At 42.7% G+C, this 18,042-nt stretch overlaps 2 protein-coding genes, 1 long non-coding RNA gene and 1 pseudogene across 3 annotated transcripts; all 4 read left to right on the top strand.

Annotated features, from left to right (window-relative positions):
* Positions 1-219: 219 nt before the first annotated feature.
* Positions 220-1,670, top strand: LOC133886075 (sorting nexin 2A-like; annotated as a pseudogene).
* Positions 1,671-1,989: 319 nt separating this feature from the next.
* LOC133886076 (uncharacterized) lies at positions 1,990-4,072 on the top strand. The gene is made up of 3 exons (XR_009903328.1): positions 1,990-2,592; positions 2,764-3,700; positions 3,801-4,072. It is a non-coding gene; the product is annotated as an uncharacterized LOC133886076 (long non-coding RNA).
* A 4,209-nt stretch (positions 4,073-8,281) lies between these two features.
* Positions 8,282-11,249, top strand: LOC133886385 (uncharacterized). The gene is made up of 3 exons (XM_062326103.1): positions 8,282-8,578; positions 8,665-8,811; positions 11,049-11,249. Exons 1-3 carry the CDS (start codon positions 8,282-8,284, stop codon positions 11,247-11,249), a joined length of 645 nt encoding a protein of 214 aa, XP_062182087.1.
* A 2,161-nt stretch (positions 11,250-13,410) lies between these two features.
* LOC133887554 (omega-hydroxypalmitate O-feruloyl transferase-like) lies at positions 13,411-16,467 on the top strand. Its single transcript, XM_062327543.1, has 3 exons — positions 13,411-13,504; positions 13,618-14,097; positions 15,353-16,467. Exons 1-3 carry the CDS (start codon positions 13,502-13,504, stop codon positions 16,217-16,219), a joined length of 1,350 nt encoding a protein of 449 aa, XP_062183527.1. The 5' UTR covers positions 13,411-13,501; the 3' UTR covers positions 16,220-16,467.
* Positions 16,468-18,042: the final 1,575 nt, after the last annotated feature.

Genomic DNA, 18,042 nt, shown 5'->3' with positions numbered 1-18,042 from the left:
GGCGCATTCACCCCGACCCCACCCCACGTTCTCCGTGCTCCTCGCCACCTCGACGGATCGTGCTCCGGTTCCACCGCCGCCTCGCCGGCGCACTGCGCCCGCTCCTAGCTTCTCCAGCCTCTCGCCCCTCCTTCTCTATCCCCAAGAGTCCGCGCCAAATCCGCATCTAAAATCGAATCCCCAACTAAATAGGCCGGATCTCCACTCTATCGGTCTATCCTCAACCAAATTCGCGCGAGATTCATCCCTATCCCCAATCCAACCGTGCGCCTATATAAAGGAGAGGATTTGATCTATATGAGGGGGAAGAATCCGGCCAGAGGCCCTACTGCAGGCTGAAGCCCAACCGCACGTGGCCTTGTGCCGCGTCGCCCCTTCTGCTGTCTGCTGAGAACGGGCTGAGCCCCTGGTGCCCCGGTGGATTGGCGACCTGGCCGAAGGCCGTCGCCTCCTGTTGCTACCCTGTGTCCTGCCGGCCGGGAGCCCCTGCTGTCGAGTCCCCTGCTGCCGTCTCTGGCGCCGATGGAAGAATGGGGCGGAGCCCCTGCTGCACCACGCCGCTTCATCACCGAGCCGGAGCCCTGCTGGCCGTGGCTTTGCGGCCGCCCACCACCAGAGGGGATCGGAGGCTCTAGCCGCCGAAGGCCGCGCCGCCCAGCTGGAGCCCTGCTGGCCGACAACATACATGCCGCGCTCCTGCTGCTACCGCCTTCCAGCCACCATCCCTGCTGTGGCGCGCACTGCACCGCCTCACCACCAGGCCAAGAGCCTTGCTGCGCTGAGGCCCGGTCGCATGTGGCCGAAGGCCGCGCCGTCCCCTGCTGCTGCCGTGGACCCGGGCCAGCCAGAGCCCCTGTTGGTCGCTGCCCTTGTGCCGTGCCATTTCCCCCAGGTGAGTTTGCTTTGATTGTTCCGGCTGGCCTCTATGTTGCGCCATGTCTCCATTGGTCGACCACTCGACCAGGTACGCATCTGTCTATGCCACACATGTCGATTTGAGCTTGGCTGCTGCTGCATGTGTCATTTTATCCGCATTGGCTGTGTGTGTTGGTATGGATACGATGATCATGTTCTCGCCACCGGTCGTGGCCTGCACCATGCTCAACTCGACCGCCGCCTTGCCGATACCTTCCGGGTCCACTTCGTGCCGTTGCGGCTCGACAAGAACACCATCGAGAGCCAAGTCATGCTGCGGGATGAGTTCGTGGCCCAGCTTCATGTCACGCTCGAGCGGTACCTGTGGCGGTTCGCCGAGCACCCCGCGATCGGGCCAAGTGACGAGCTGCATGTATTCTTGCAGGCCGAGGGAAAGATGCCATTGCCTGGCAGCACCGATGTGGCGTCCAGGATGCTGGCCCGGCGTGGCTCCCGCGGCAGCTCCCCTCCAGGGAGGAGGACGTGGTGCAGCCAGCCAAGGGCGGGAGGGACCTGCTGAGGATATTCAAAGAGCTCAAGCAGTCGGTTGTGATAGACTGGGCCGACGTCAAGCTGCCACTGGTGGAGGAGGAAAGGGAGTTCGTGGAGAAGAAGGAGAAGCTGCAGGAGTGGGAGCAGCAGCTCACCAGCACGTCACAACAGGTGGTTTCATAGTTATGACCAGCGAGGCAATTGGTTTCATCTCTTGTAACAACTATATTTGAGTAGTGATTCAATTTCAAGCTATACATAAGATTTTTACAAAGGAAAATTTAATAATGAACAGTGTTATTCCCTTTAGAACTGCATTCATGGTATACATTGAATTCATGACATAGGAGTATGATCAATGCATCTCCTTCTGTACCATCCTCCTTTCCTTTTTTGACATGTACTGTAGTACTTCAACCATTACAGAGAGGTTTTTGAGGCACAATGTCCCCTTGCTTGGTAACTTTAGTTTAAGTGCAAGTCTGTTATTGTAATTAATGCTTCTTTTATGCCAAAACATCTTAATTAGGGAAATGTTTGGTCATTTTACCATTCATCTTAAATCGAGTGCATGTAAGGCCTTCATATAATATGAGCCAGTAGTATTGTCCTGTGTAGATTGATGTTTAGATTGTTCATATATTAATTAAACCATAATCCATGTATAGCATCAAGATGTGCTGCACAACAATCGTATGAAAGTGTTCTCGAGAAAAAAAAGAGAGATTGTTCTCGAAAGATTAATAGGGCAAGAAATCAATATTTTGTAACAAGGCGAACATTCTCAAATCAGAAGCTTGAGAGGAGTCTACCCAGGTCTCTTGTCAGTTGGTCACAATATCACAGTAGGTGAATAGGACAAGGTCCATATTGTTGCGTTGCGTGTCTCATAATATGAAGCAACATCAGTTGATGGGAAATTTTGTATAGAAAACTGTATTTATGCTGAAAAGGAGTAAAGTAGTCTTGGTGGAAACTATTACATAATCTTACTGGTTGTGTTTGAACTCTGAAGGCTATTTAACGTTGGCATCGTCCTGTCCTCTCCACAGGCAGAAACACTTCTCAAGGCTCAGCAAGATATGGGTGAAACAATAGGAGCGCTCAGATTGGCATTTATCAAACTAACAAAGTTTGAGATTGAGGAGGCAATGTATGACTTGTAGAGAATAAGAGCAGCTGACAGTAAGTGCATAGCCACTATAGCTGTTAAAGTTATGAGGCCATGTCGAGATTTGAATGCTCAAACTGTTAAATATCTGGTAGAAACGTAGACCTGTAGACTACTTTTCCAATAATCTCTTCTGCTTATGAAGTGATCATATTTGAGGATCTTTCTTCTTTTTTCTTTGGCAGGGTACGCTGCATGATCATTTGAGCATAATGTTGTCTGTCCATACTGCATATTTACTGTAAACACTCATGTCAGATCTGGCATCGTTACAGTCCAGGATTGAGAAACTTGAACCTGCAGCGTCGAAGATATTTGGTGGTGATGGAGCTAGACTTTGCAGAATTGAAGAGCTAAGGGAAAAAAATAAGGGCTACTGAAAATGCTAAGTTATGTGCTTTAAGGGAGTATGAGAGAATAAAGATAATGAATGTTCCAGAGCAAGAATTGGGCGACCATTGCTGCTATTGTTTATTCCATGCTTTCATTACTAATCCTTTAACCTCGTATAACTGTGACCATCATTTTGTCCTTCTTATGCAAAATCAATTTCATGTACTGGCGCAGTAAGCTTTACATATTGCTCCCATCTTGTTGTTTGTGTGAAAATAGAAACTATAATCAGCAATAGAAAGGACTGGTGTCTTGATAGCTGGGAGTAATATGGTTTTCAGGAGGCTGTATTTAAATAGGGGCCTGAAGATTTAGAATTGCTTTTGAAGATATATTCTGCAATATCCATATCCATTTATTCATGTTCTGAGATATGCTCCCTTGTAACTTTGGAGCAAACCATAAGTTATTTTTATTTGCCTGCTTGCATGGGTCATATATCCTTGATGTTAGGCACCTGGTTGGCAATTATAAAATAGCAGCAGCAATAGCAGTTCTTCCCTCTAGCTTGCCTTTGTTGTTGTAACTTATAAAGTAGTTTGGTTTCAATTATGTTTTGCACTTTGCTTTTGATGAAATCTCACTTTGGTGAGGCAACTGAGATCTGATAGATACCTCATGTTGTGCTGATATAATGCGCAGGAAAACAACAGAAGTGAACTCCAGAGGCTAGACAGAGAAAGGAAGGAAGATTTCCTGGGGATACTAAAAATATTTGTTACAAGTCAGGTATTGCTTCCATTATTTCATTTATTTTCTATGATGATGCTAGAAAACATCTAAGTCTCAGAATCTAATGACAGTATTTTTCACTGATGGGTCATTATAGCATGCTAACGGCGCGTCATTTTTCTAGTTCAATCTAGAATAGAAGACATGCAAATATATATTATTTTGTACAGTTATTCTTTAGTTTCGTAGATATATTTTATGCCATCTATTAGATCACTTCTCTTTGTACTCAACACAATTTTGGGGAATGTTTTGTAGATCATTGTGGTAGGATGCATGGGGTGTATTGTATATATGAAATGTAGTCGTCGAAACTCTTCTCTGACTTTCATATCGGCCAAATCAGTTTCAACTTGGATGATATTTGAAATTATACAAAAATATAAGTTCAATAAATAATCATCTCTAACTGTAGCAATTACATGATGAAAAGGAGAATATATGCAATGTATTAGCTGGTTCATGTTGAAGCTGAGAAAAACAGGTGTCGGTTTGCATGTTTGTAGTGAGATATTCATCAATTCATAAAATATTCATATGGAGTCAGATGATGACAATATTTATATGAAAATTATAACTTCTGATGAGATCTACATCTTTGTATGTTCAAATAATCATCAAAAGTTTTGAATAACAAGGACCAAAAGAAAAATATCACATTGCCTTCAGCAATCATTTTCAGTGGGATGGCAAGGAAATTTTGAAGGCCAGAACCTCACGCTCCTATTTCACACGAGTGACCGTAACCGGCTAGTTAGCATAGGGGTAGTTGGGTGTCAATTTTTCTTTGTCGGTTTAGTGGATATAACTTAGATGCTTAGGCTACTTTTGAAGCTTACTGATCTTGTTATTGGCGCGATCAGTCTGAACACAATGCTTTGTATCCCTGCAAAAGCAACCAAAGAACAAATTTTGCAACCAAAGAACAAACAGAATAATTGAAGGCAATATGAAATTTGGAATACAGCTGAAGAACGATGTACTGACTTCTACAAAGTAGTGAACTAGATGATCGCAAGACATAATTAGAGATAATATTGTTTAGCTCTAGATGAAACTATGCTTCAATCAAACTCAACTATTATGATCACACCTGACCTTTATTTTATGGGACATGTAAGACCCATAAACACTACAATACAAACTAACAAAATGAAATCAAAATCTATTTTTATCTGTTACAATATCGGTTCATTTTGATGATTTCGAGTCGCTCATAATGAATCAAGTAGTGAGACCTGATCCGTTGGAAAGATTATCAGATATCATTTTCCAAACTATGGTTAAATATTTTTATAGGACTTCATATAAGAGAGATGATCCTTTTGTTACACGGATATCTATAGAATCCAAACTAAATTTGGAAGTCGAGTTGTAGTCGACTTGGAGTCCGACTTATTTTGGACATCTTTCCTCTTGGGTTCTGACTTGTCTTGGACTCAAAGTTTGATTTGTCTTGGAGGAGTCTGACTCATCAAAGTTTGATTTGTGTTCTCCTATATTTTGAAGTAATAAAACATCACATAATTTGTTTATAAACTTAGAGCATCTTATTTTTATAAGTATGAATATAGACATAGAGGAACATATTCATCTAATGATTTAATCGACATGCATGAGCTCATGTTACAGGACTTGTAATGGTGTAATAATAATTGATTTCAGAGAATTATTTGTAATACGTGTATCCGCAGAAGTGATATCCTCGTCATGTTCAGAACAATATTACCATTTTGATCCTAGAACCAACAGTAATGTTAATTATGAATCCTCTGTGATAGCGTTCTCTATAATAGTGGAGGATCAACCACCGACCTATGAAAAGTTCGTACCGTAGTCCTCTTTGAACCACATTATCCGTCGTTTAGTGACAACCACGAAATGATAGTTAGCTTCCACCATATAATCGACGCTCACTTGTCACGTCGGCCGTTGTCCACACAGTCAGCTCCCATATCTTGCACGCTAGACCAACCGGTTCTCTCTGTTTTTTTTCTCAGCTCGAGTTTGGCCAACGGTCTCCAACAAACGCAGCACCGGCAGGCGTCAGTGACCAACTCCCAACCGAAGAGACGTAGACCACCGAACACAAATACACATGACGCTGCTGGTGGGGCCCACTTGGCCACTTCCATGAAGCTGCTACGTGGGGAGCTGATATTGATCGACTCGACTGTTCCCAATAGCAGCCTGGGGACCGACGTCTGAGTTGAACATCACGAGGGTCCCAGCGTTCATTTTATTCTTTCTTTCTTTTCTTTGGACCCGTAAATACGTTTTTTATATTGCGCAGAAACTTTGGTATTGCATAGATACCTTTCACTAGCAGCCCTCAGGATAGCATAGGAGCATATGCAGCTTTGAGCTGTCAGGAATATACACTACTACATAAACACAAATATGTCTCAGTCTTAACTTGTCCTCTGTTCTTCCTTTCAACTTAGCTTTCGGGACTTCTTGGAATGCTACAATTTCACAAGGAAACGGTACAATCTGATTTCAACCCCGTCGAATTAGCGTGTTTCAGTCATATATATTACAAGGATTTTACCATGAACGAACGGTACAATTCCAGTAGAAATCCTGCTGGTTTGTCAAGCGCGTATTCCACTTTACATGGAGTAAGTACCGGAAATAAAGTAAAAATAAGTTCTCAACTTGTCAAAAGAGGATTCTGTTAAAGTTTTACAATACAATTTGAGCTCGTTTGGGTTTCTAAAAATTTAACCTTTTAGAATATGTCTTTATCTTTTGAAGATTGATTCTATCTTTTAGAGTTTTTAGCATTATATATAAAGGCAGTGCCTCTCATTGTAAACATAGATGAATAAAGAATAAATAGTTTTTCTCCTATATTATGTCTTATTTGTAATTGTCCTCTTGAGTGATCGCTCGACTACACCCAGTAGCAGCAGATTCTCAACATGTTATTAGCACAAAGCTCTACTGGAGACCAAGCTAGCGGAATGAATCTACACTATATTAACATCTTCGTTGAGTGGGTAGGTCATGGCCTAGCTTATATGCCCTACGCGGTATGAATCTATTCACAAGAATTGAAAGGAACGATCGATTCTGTATGTGTTCTTGCTATTACTGTTTTTGCATCAAAATAGATATGGAATTGCACGAACAATAACAGATAGCAAGAAGCAGTAGTGAATCGTATGAACAATAATGAATCGCATGAATAGTAGCAACGTATGCATGAATAGCATATCACAGAGAACGACATTGCAATGTCGATGTGAACATGACTGGTCAACCCCGCAGCTACCACACGCCGCCGATCGGCAAATTGGCGGCCATCCCCCTACACAAGAATGTGGTGGCTCAAAGGCCACCACCACATATCGAAACTGAAAAAGGGGTATACCGCTGGCATGAAGCCGGTAGCCTTCTAGAATTCGCGCCGCTCGAAGTGGCGCCGCCGCCGCTGTGCCGGCCTACTGCAGCCCGTCACTCACCGTGCGTCGAAGTTGCGCCTCCCAAAGCGGCCCCACCATGCATCGTGCAGGTTGTCAACCACGTCACACCTCTCGGTTGATGGAGCCATCCCGCAGGCCGCCTCCTCTCTTTCGTGGCCATGCCCGACCGCCGTCGCTTGAAGCTGGCTGCCCACAGTCGCCCGCGGCACACCGGCAAACTCACCCGCCTACCAAAGCATGTGCCATCGCGGCGCTGTAGCTCTTGTAGGCCCGACACGCCGCCTGCAAGCGGCCGGGCAACCGTCGGTCACATGCCGCTTCCACCTCCCCAGCCAGCACACAGCCACACTGTTGTTTGTAGTCGCCACAGCCCCCTCACACCAGCCACCGGTGCCGCTCTGCAGCGGCCAAGCAGATGAGCACCGCACCGGATTGATTGTCGGCACTACCTTGCCGCCAACTGCCGGGTGCCACCCCGCACCGGCCACGCAGGCGCCGCTCTCTGCCGCCGTGGCCCCCCTTGCACCATGCGTCACCGGCCTGAAGTCGATCGCAGCTGGGTTAGAGTGGTCGCAGCTGGGTCAGAGTGGCGGCTAGGGTTTGGAAACCCTAGCCGCCCTATTTTATGTGAAGTGTGCGGGCTAGAGTGGGCCGGGCCAGCCCAAATAAGAAGAAGGCCGGTGGGAATAAAGAAATAAGAGAAAATCCAAAATTTTTCATTTAGCCCCCTAGGTTTCCATTAATTGAGTGTAGTCTTTGCACTTTTGCGCTTAAGCCCCTGGTTGTTCAGAAAATTATCTAGAGGCTCTATTTTTGTATATTAGACGTTGTGGTTTCTGAAAATTACGCAAATCCTAGAAATTTTGTGTATAAACCCTAGGACTTTACAGAAAATCCCAAAGATACCTTTTCTTGCAGAAAAGTACGTTTAGAATTTAAATTTTGCATTTGTGTTGCAATTATGCAGTATTTATTTCTGTGTTATTTTACTATTTAAATTATCTGTTACGTGTTTAAATTTAGTAAAATTTGAATAATAGCATAGAAAATATTGGAAAATTTGCAGCAATTCTATTTAGCAATGCGATGCAAATTTACTAGCGGTAATACTTGCGTCATTTAAAATATGAAGATGGCTAGCATCACGAAGATGGAGTTCGCCAAGCTAAGTGTAGATGGCTGCAACTATATCACTTGGGCGCCGGAAGTCCGGATTATACTTGGAGTGGAAAAGCTCTACGCTACCATTGGCGTAGGAACAAGTAGTGCAATGGTTCCTATGGAGGATGAGAATGATCAGGCATTTCAATTTCTACGCCACCATCTCTCCCCCACTTTGAAGGATGAGTCCATGGCAATGATTAGTGCTAAGGCACTATGGAAAGCAATGCAGGAGCGTTTTGAGCGTCTTAAGCACACCATCAAGCCTCTTGCAGAGCAAGAATGGGTTTGGCTTCATTTTTATGGCTACAAGTATGTCAGAGAGTACAACTCTGTGTTGCACCGCATTTGCATAATTTTGTGTCTTTGTAGGAAAGAGATCACAAGAGGAGAAAATTCAGAAGACTCTCCGCTTTCCACCTGAATGCGGCAGAATCCACATGCAACCACCATCAATCAAAATACAAGAAGTATTCTGAACTGATTGATGTGTTGCAGTTTCATAAAGTTCATGATGAAGTCAGAAACAACAACTCCTTATCCTAGCCATAAGTAAAGAGCAGTGGCCTAGAAGTCAATTACAGCTCTTTCATAGCATGCAAGAACCGCAATAAGAAGCGAGGGAAGAGAGGAAGGAAAGTGGTGGTAGACAAGGTCAAGCTTGATGATGATAATGACAAGACAACGAAAGAAGTCAAGCCATATAGTGAGTAGAACCATAATCTGTAAAGCACTATAGCATGTTGTAGAAGCATACCATAAGAAGGAGCAGCCAGACGTACACCTCACCATTGCAGTGGGAATGAAGGTGGAAAAGTAGTTGCAATTGAAAGGGAAGTATCTCATATGAAAGTTGGTGATGCTCCCACATTGTCAGTAAAAGATCTTCCAATGAAGGATGTAGAGGCCTCTACTTTACCCTACTCCACTGCCATAGAAGATGTCATGAAGTATGAAGTAGAAAAGAAAGCCATTATAGAAGAAGTGGCTGGACATCTCATTGACTCTATCTAGAATTAGAGTAATTAGTCATTTATCTAGTTACTAAATTTAGAAGGATTGAATGAATAATGAAAGCGCAATAAGAGCAAGCTTAGTTGCAAACAATATTTTTTGGTATAGAATATGTGTGGTGCTCGTATGGAGGAAGTGTGTTTTATGGATAGTGGAATCACAAATACCATCTTAAGAGAAAATATGTACTTTTAGTCTATCAAAAATAGTTCTGGAAAGGTGATGATTGTCACTGGTAGTGATAAATGCATAATAGGTTCTGGAAGAATCATAGTCATACTACGTGTGAAAATTACTTTGCACATTGAGGAAGCATTGTTGTACCCTGAATCTATGAAATCTCTTAAGTTTTATATATATTGTGCTAATGGTTTCTAAATAGAAACTAGTGAAGAAGATAGTAGGTAGCATCTACTTATCACTAAGCGTGATAGTGAAGTGAGAATATTAGAAAAACTTATATCTATGAGTAGTGGCTTGTATTATACTTGCATTAAGGCACTTGAAGTGTTCAATCATAGTGTAGAATTATTCTCCCTATGGCCTGATAGATTAGGTCACACTGGTCTTAGAATGATGAGAAACAAGGTCATAGCATAAATATGAAGAATTTCCCAAATCATGAAAATTTTGTATGCCTTGCATGTGATACCGGGAAATTAATTATAAGATCATCTACCTTAAAGGTACAAGATGAAATCCCTGCATTCCTGGACAGAATCCAAGGGGATATTTTTTGTCCTATTCAGCCGCTTTCTGGCCTATTTCAATACTTTATGGTATTGATAGACACATCCTCAAAGTGATCGCATGTATGTCTATTATTTACCCGCAACCACACGTTTGTAAAGTTGATTTTGCAGATCATACAAAGCAGGAATAATTTTTGAATCATCGCGTGAAATCCATTAGAATGGACAACGTTGGAGAATTTACTTCTAAAGCATTCGATGATTATTGCACTAGTATGGGAATTAACGTTGAACATTCTGTACAACATGTCCACACTCAGAATGGACTAGCCGAAGCACTGATTAAAAGAATAAAGTTTATTGTTAGATCTTTACTGTAGCCTTGTAATTTGCCTGCTACTTGTTTGGGACATGCAGTCTTACATGAGCCGGCTCTCATTTATTACAGAACATCCTCCTATAACATCCATTCAACTATGCAACTAGTGCAAGTGGTAATTCTGAAAATTTTCCATTTATACAAACCTGTATGTATGGTTAATGTGCCAATATCGCCACCACAGCGAACCGCTATGGGATCTTGAATACGGCCTGCTTCACTGACTACATATTTGATGCAAATAATTTTTTGTTATTAGGGGAGGAAGTATACCCATGGATGAAGAATGTCGGGCACTTATTTGGCAGGCTCAAGGAACTACAACACATAATCCTCGCACTAGTGAAGCATATGATGAAGTAAACAAAATTATTTTTTGTAGAAATTAGTAAACGATCTGCCTAATCATTTTAAGCAGAGAGGGTAGAAGTACCAAAATAAGGTACCCCTCATCTTATCCTAGGAGCTCTAAAAAATAAATAAAGGAGTAGAAATTCGATTTCTCAAGTCCCAAATAGCTGGAGATGTCTGGTGAAAATAGGAAATGAGAACTTACCACAGGCGATCATAGAAATGCCCCCAAAGAAAAAAAGAAGGGGAGCCAGTTGAGACCTGACGATGGTATGAAACCTTAGGAAGTAGGCATACTTGATTTGAATCTTCCCACGTAGGAAGAAACTAGCGAAAATGTGCGCGCTGAAATAGAAATTGATTCTGGTAAACTAAAGGGTCTTGCTCCACCATTAAGAAATAATGAAGAAGCATCTAAAAGTGCACCTAAAAGAAATTATGAAGAGCAAGATGAAGAAGCACCTAAAAGTGCAACCTATGATGAAGTAGCAATGAACTATGTGAATTCAAGGGAATCCTGAAACAGAGCAACCACAATAGTCGATATATACTTTGTAAATAAAATTATCACAGTCATAGATCATGACCTTGAATCTGCATTGCTCACTGAATGAAGAATAAGGTCAGATTGAGAAGACTGACAGAAGGCAATAACCGTTGAACTATTGTCCTTGAACAAAAGAGAGGTTTTTAGACTAGTATGGTGCACACCTCTCCACATCAAATCAGTAGGATACAAGTGGGTTTTTGTTCATAAGAGGAATGAAAGGAATGAAATTGTGAGGTATAAAACACGACTAGTGGCACAAGGTTTAACTCAATGGCCAGGTGTTGATTATGAAGAAATCTATTCCTCGATGATGTGTGGCATTACCTTTAGATATTTAATCTCAATGGCAGTCAACTTGGAGTTGAAAATGAAATTGATGGATATTTTGACTGCATAAGAGCCTTGATTTGAACATTTATATAAAGGTACCTGAATGAATACTATTGCCGAATCAAGATAGAAGAAATAGATACCTTTATAGCATACAATTGAAGAAGTTGCTATATGGGTTGAAACAGTTAGATCCCAAAATAGATTTTTGCATATGAAGATGATCTGAATATCATCGGTACAGAAGAAGAAATAGAAGAACCAAGCATGTACTTGAAGTATGAATTTGAAATGAAAGATTTGGGTAAAAATAAGTTTTGCTTAGGTCCGTAGCTAGAGCATGTGACATATAAAATTTTAGTATATCAGTCAAACTACACTCAGAAGGTATTGGAGCAGTTTGGTTTTGAAAACAAATTATTTCCTGCTAAAACTCCTATGGTCAGAAGGTCATTGCAAGTAGATCAAGATCCTTATAGACCTAGAGAATACATAGAGGAAGTATTAGGACTAGAATTCCCAATACAATGCAGAGCCCACTAAAAGATATTGGAAGGACGTAAAGGATATTCTGCGTTACTTGCAACGTAGCAAAGATCTGGGTCTGTTCTACAGAAAGAATTAGGACATAAGTCTGGTTGAATACGCAGATGCTAGGTATCTATCAGACCCGCATACAGCGAAATCATAGACTAGCCATGTTTTCCTATATGGTGGAATTGTAATTTCTTAGAAATTATCAAAACAAAGTCTTATATCTATTTTGACGAACCACTAAAAAATAATAGCTTTATATGAAAGCCGCAAGGGAATGCATATCGATTAGAAGAGTGATCAAGCATATTCAACAGTCATGTGGTTTGAATACTACTAACACTCCCACCATTATCCATAAAGATAATGCTGCATGTATTGCACAAGTGCAATCAGGATATGTGAAAAACAACTTAACGAAACATATCAACATCAAGTTCTTTTATGCTCATGAATTGCATAAAATTAATGAAATAAAGGTAATGCATACCAAGTCATATGGAAATCTTGCATATTTATTCACTAAATAAGTCTCTCTCTGTATCTAGTTTTGAAAGGTGTATTCGTGGTATTGGGATAATGAGGCTTAGAGAGTTGGACATTTTAGGGAGAGAATTTTTACATAATACCGATACGAGGAATTAAATCTTACTTAAGAAGATTAAGCGTCCAAAGATAATCATAATAAAGCATTTTCGATGAATTATACTCTTTTCTCTCATATAAGCTTTCCTGAAGTTTCTCATGTTAAGATTTTTAATGAGCCAATTCGTATGATCATGTCGCAAACTATGTACTTTTTCTTCTAATTTTTCTTACTAGGTTTTTTGGGAGTTTTGATGAGATATATATTTCGCGAGAAGTACACAAGAGATATATTTCGCGAGAAGTACACAAGAGAGAGTGTTATGAAACCTGGAATTTTACAATAGAATTTGGAAATTTATTTTATTTTATAAATTTAACCTTCTTAGAATAGGTATCTATCTTTTAGAAATTTATTTTATTTTTGAGAGGTTTTGGTACGAAACAATACCCTTCATTGTAAATATAGGTAAATAAAGAATAAACAGTTTTTCTTATATTATATCTTCTTTTTAATTATTCTCTCGAGACACCAAATTTAATATCGTATTACTCTCCCTTTCTCCAGATTCCCGGGTAAAACTTCCCAGACAGAACAATATTGGTAGTTATGCAACCCCTCCAACGCCAACTGTTTTTGCGTCACTCCACCCTCCCCCTTGCTCGTTCCTATATAAGCACCACCTCACAAACGCCACTTCTCAAATCACAAACCCCACTCTCCCTCCTCTCTCCAAAATCATCTCTTTCTCTCTCCTACGCGCATCATTAAACATGGTGAGTAGATATGCTACATCAGCTTAATTGCTGCAGCCACTTCTTCTGTGTTGCTTGATAGTTAAGCATATGTTTGTGTGACAATTTTCTTGTCGCGTTTGCGGATGATGCAGGCTGTTGAGATCAAGGAGAACGGTGTCGCGGCGGGTGGCAATGCGCAGCAGCTGAGCGTGAAGCGCGGGGAGCCGACGCTGGTGCCGCCGGCGGAGCCGACGCCGACGGGCGAGCAGTACTACCTCTCCAACCTGGACCAGAACATCGCCGTGATCGTGCATACGGTGTACTGCTACAAGCCCCCTTCGTCCAGCCGTCACGGCGATGCCGGCGAAGACGTGGCGGCCGCGCTCCGCGACGCGCTGGCGCGCGTCCTCGTGCACTACCACCCGCTGGCGGGCCGCCTGGGCATCAGCCCAGAGATGAAGCTGACCGTGGAGCTCACGGGCGAGGGCGCCGTGTTCGTGGAGGCCGACGCCGGCTGCGACCTTGCCGACGTCGGCGACCACACCAAGCCGGACCCCGCCGCGCTAGGCCAGCTCGTCTACTCCGTCCCCGGCGCCAAGAACATCCTCGAGATGCCGCCCATGACCGCGCAGGTACGCGCACCGCCATTAACAGTTCCTTGCACGTTTTCCGGTTGGGTGTCCGGTGACCGAGGCGGCCGGCCCGGGTTGCCATGCGCCGTTTTGGTGAAAGGGAGGAGGTGGATGAAAAGCTTGTGCACGTATGCATACGCCCGTGTAACTTTTACTGCGCCGCGTGAGTGCGCAGCAGCAAATGAACCGACCCGTGGAGTCGGTTGGTAGGAAGTGGCCAGTGGGCAGGGGATGGGTGTTGAAAGGTGGTGAATTCAATGAGACGCAGCTAAGATTCTGCTACTCCATTCACTCAGAAATAATGGTTTTGGTTACGTGCAATCATCCGATCTGAATTTTGGTTACAAATTTTTATTTTATATATTGAGTTTATATATTTAAAAATGGTATGGATAGATTTATCTTGAAAAATATGTTTATAATAGTATATATTTTTATATTTTATAAATTTATTATAACAAAAGGTAATAGTCAATGTTATATATCAGGTACCTATGGACATCTAAAACTACTTAGTGATTAGAGAAATAAGTTCATAGAAAATTGTGCCTCAAAACTAAAAAAGAAAAATTACTTCTTTGTGTCTAGAACTTCGGTGCTTTTTGGAACGCTAGATTTTTTTTTTTCTGTATCCGTGCATGAAACTAGCGTGTTCCAAATACTGTGTCAGATTTTTTAGGTCCTGTCTTCCTTGTTGCGAAAATTTGGGATGGTTAGTCGATAATAGTACCTCACGTTACCACGGCCTGCTTGTACGAGTGGTTGCTGTGTGATTTTGTAAATAACTTTTAATAGCAAAAACTGTGTCAGATTGCAGAATCTATGATAGCATAGTTTATGATAGTCTCTGTTTGGTTGTCCTTGTTGGACTCAGACAAGTCATGCATTTTGGTACCTTAAGCGAGACTTCTAAATTTGTTTTTGGTACAGTGTTAGATGACCAACATATACCTAAAAATCAACCAAACCATATCACCAACCTCCATTTTTTGTTTCCTAGCCATGTGTCCATGTCGCACAAGGGCACAACCAATACTATAGTCCGACATGTGGGGCCCAAGATGACAAGAAAATCCACTCATGATTAATTTTGCACCAACTAAAGTGTCAAATCATAATATAACTCGGTTCCAATCATGCATACTTTATTAAGCTTGATCAGTCAAGCACTCAAATTAGCCAAATTCGTAACAAATCTGTTCCAAATTTCAGTAAATTAACTTGAACTAATTACCATCGATTAATTCGTTCGCAGGTGACTAGGTTCAAGTGCGGAGGTTTCGCCCTTGGCCTGGCAATGAACCACTGCATGTTCGACGGCATCGGCGCCATGGAGTTCGTCAACTCGTGGGCCGAGACGGCGCGCGGCGCCGCCGAGCTCACCGTGCCGCCGTTCCTCGACCGCACCGTCCTCCGCGCGCGCGACCCGCCGGTGTACTCCTTTCCGCACCACGAGTTCGCCGAGATCCCCGACGTCTCCGACACGGCGGTGCTCTACGGGAACCAGGAGCTGCTCTACCGCTCATTCTGCTTCGACCCGGACCGGCTGGAGCGCGTCCGCGGCCTGGCGCTCGCCGACGGCGCCCTGGAACACTGTACCACCTTTGAGGCGCTCTCGGGCCTCGTCTGGCGCGCGCGCACCCGCGCACTCGGGCTTGCCCCGGAGCAGCGCACCAAGCTGCTCTTTGCGGTGGACGGGCGGCGCCGGTTCGTGCCGCCGCTGCCAAGGGGCTACTTCGGGAACGGCATCGTACTGACCAACGCACTGGCGACGGCCGACGAGCTGCTGTCCGCGCCCGTGTCGCGCGCGGCGGGGCTGGTGCAGGAGGCCGTGCGGATGGTGACGGACGAGTACATGAGGTCGGCGGTGGACTACTTCGAGGCGACGCGCGCGCGGCCGTCGCTGGCGTCGACGCTGCTCATCACCACGTGGTCGCGGCTCGCCTTCCATGGCGCCGACTTCGGCTGCGGCGAGCCCGTCATGTCCGGCCCCGTCACGCTGCCGGAGAAGGAAGTCATACTCTTCCTCGCCCACGGAAAGGAGAGGAAGAGCATCAACGTGCTGCTCGGGCTGCCGGCGACCGCCATGGACGCTTTCCAAGAGCTCATGGACGAGATATGATCGATCGATGATGACGACCTCCATGGCCACGCATCGATGGCGGGACAGAGATGGGTGCTATACATACGTATATAAAATGCATGCTGCTTTTATGCTTGAGTTGCATGGGTTTATAGTATCGCAATGTTAGTTATGGTGTGTGTTGATTATTTACTTTATGTTGGTGTTTAATGGATCTGAGAAATTGTTATCAGTTGTAATGGTTATAAAATGGTTTACGTTATAGCAGCTTTCATTGCTTTAATTCATTTGATTTGCCTGAGTCATAAGTATTTGGCCTTAAAAAAAAATCGTGTTTGAATAACAAGGCTTGAAAAAAGAAGTCATAGATGTTCTCTCCTCTCTTCTCCAATTCCCCTCGATCCCCGAGATAAGACCTCCTTCACGCCTAAGATCCAGCCCCTTCTCTAGCTAATCGTCAGTCCCTTGCCACCTTGCACAGCTAGTCGTCATCATCGTGGTCATCGTCAACTCACCCCTATGTAAAGAGGTAGAATTATCAAGTACATTTGAAGCACTGAACTTCTTGCTTAGGTTTTTTTTTTAAATAACTACTTCTTGTTTAGTTTTTAGCTTAACTAGCAAAACGCCCATTGCGACGCTTGCATGATTATATCTTATTACCAATACATCAACCATTTTAGATCCAAATTTAGTTGAGTTTAGTTCTCCCATGTGTTGAGACTATTACAATGTGTTGTATTTACTAGACCAACCACTTGCTATATAATGAACCTCTCCTTTGTGTTCTATTGATCTCAGATGCAAATGAGATTGCTTCTTATTTGTTTTTACGTGTTCTTCGATTGCTTCTGATGACAAGAACCTCGTGTTCAGGTTAACTTTGTTCTTGGCAATGGTTGATAACAACTTGGAAGTGTGGTGTAGTGAACGCAGGTTTTATGTTGTGTTCAATTAGAAGCCAGATCGTCAACATCACACTCAGTACTACATAAATAATTTAGTGGGACACCCCTATATAGATGGTTCTATAAGTTATCTGTGTAAAGATGATCACAGACGACTCAAAAAAAAACTGTATGCAAGACGACGAGACGCATCCGAAAATGGTGGGATGCTTCTAATACAAACGATTTTTATTTGAAACCGTCTGTAATATTAATACAAACAGCTCGTATTTGGACCATGATAAAATAAATATCGCACAAGGCTCCAAAAAAGAACTATCTGTAATATTAATATAAACGGCTTGTATTTTAAGTTGTCTGTAATAAAACCAATAGCACAGACAGCACCAAACAGGAATCGTCTGTAAAATTAATACAGGCGATGAGAATTATGAGTCTTCTAGGAAAATAGCCGAGGGGAGGTGAGACACTTTAGTACGGACGTCTCTAAACATGAAGCCATCTACAATGATAAAATAGTATATTATCCCCTACCTACAGATTGAGCTTGTCTGAAGCAGAACACAGTGCAGCTTTGGGTTTACTATGTGCAATTTTTGGAGGAAGTGGCCGACAATTTTGACCAAAATTTTTTTAGATTTCGGTGAAAACTTAAAGATTTATTGATATTTTTTACTCCAAGATAAGTATTATGTTCTAATTTAGTTTAGATGGTCTAGATTTGGTTTGGAGAGCTAGCTAGATCTAGATATAATTTTTTTTCATGATGACATAGTATTATTCTATTTATTAGATGATATAGATTTGTGTTCTAATTTTGTCTTGAGAGATCAATTATATTTACATCTAGATTTAGATTTTTTTTTCATGATGATCTAGCCCTACAGATCTAAGCGCACTTGATTATTAGGGGCTTTAAACCGAACTACACGTGTTGAACCAAATATGGTGAAA

Source organism: Phragmites australis, chromosome 12 (genome assembly GCF_958298935.1).
Source record: "Phragmites australis chromosome 12, lpPhrAust1.1, whole genome shotgun sequence".
Taxonomy (NCBI): Eukaryota; Viridiplantae; Streptophyta; class Magnoliopsida; order Poales; family Poaceae; genus Phragmites; species Phragmites australis.
This window is presented reverse-complemented; position numbering and strand designations above follow the sequence as displayed.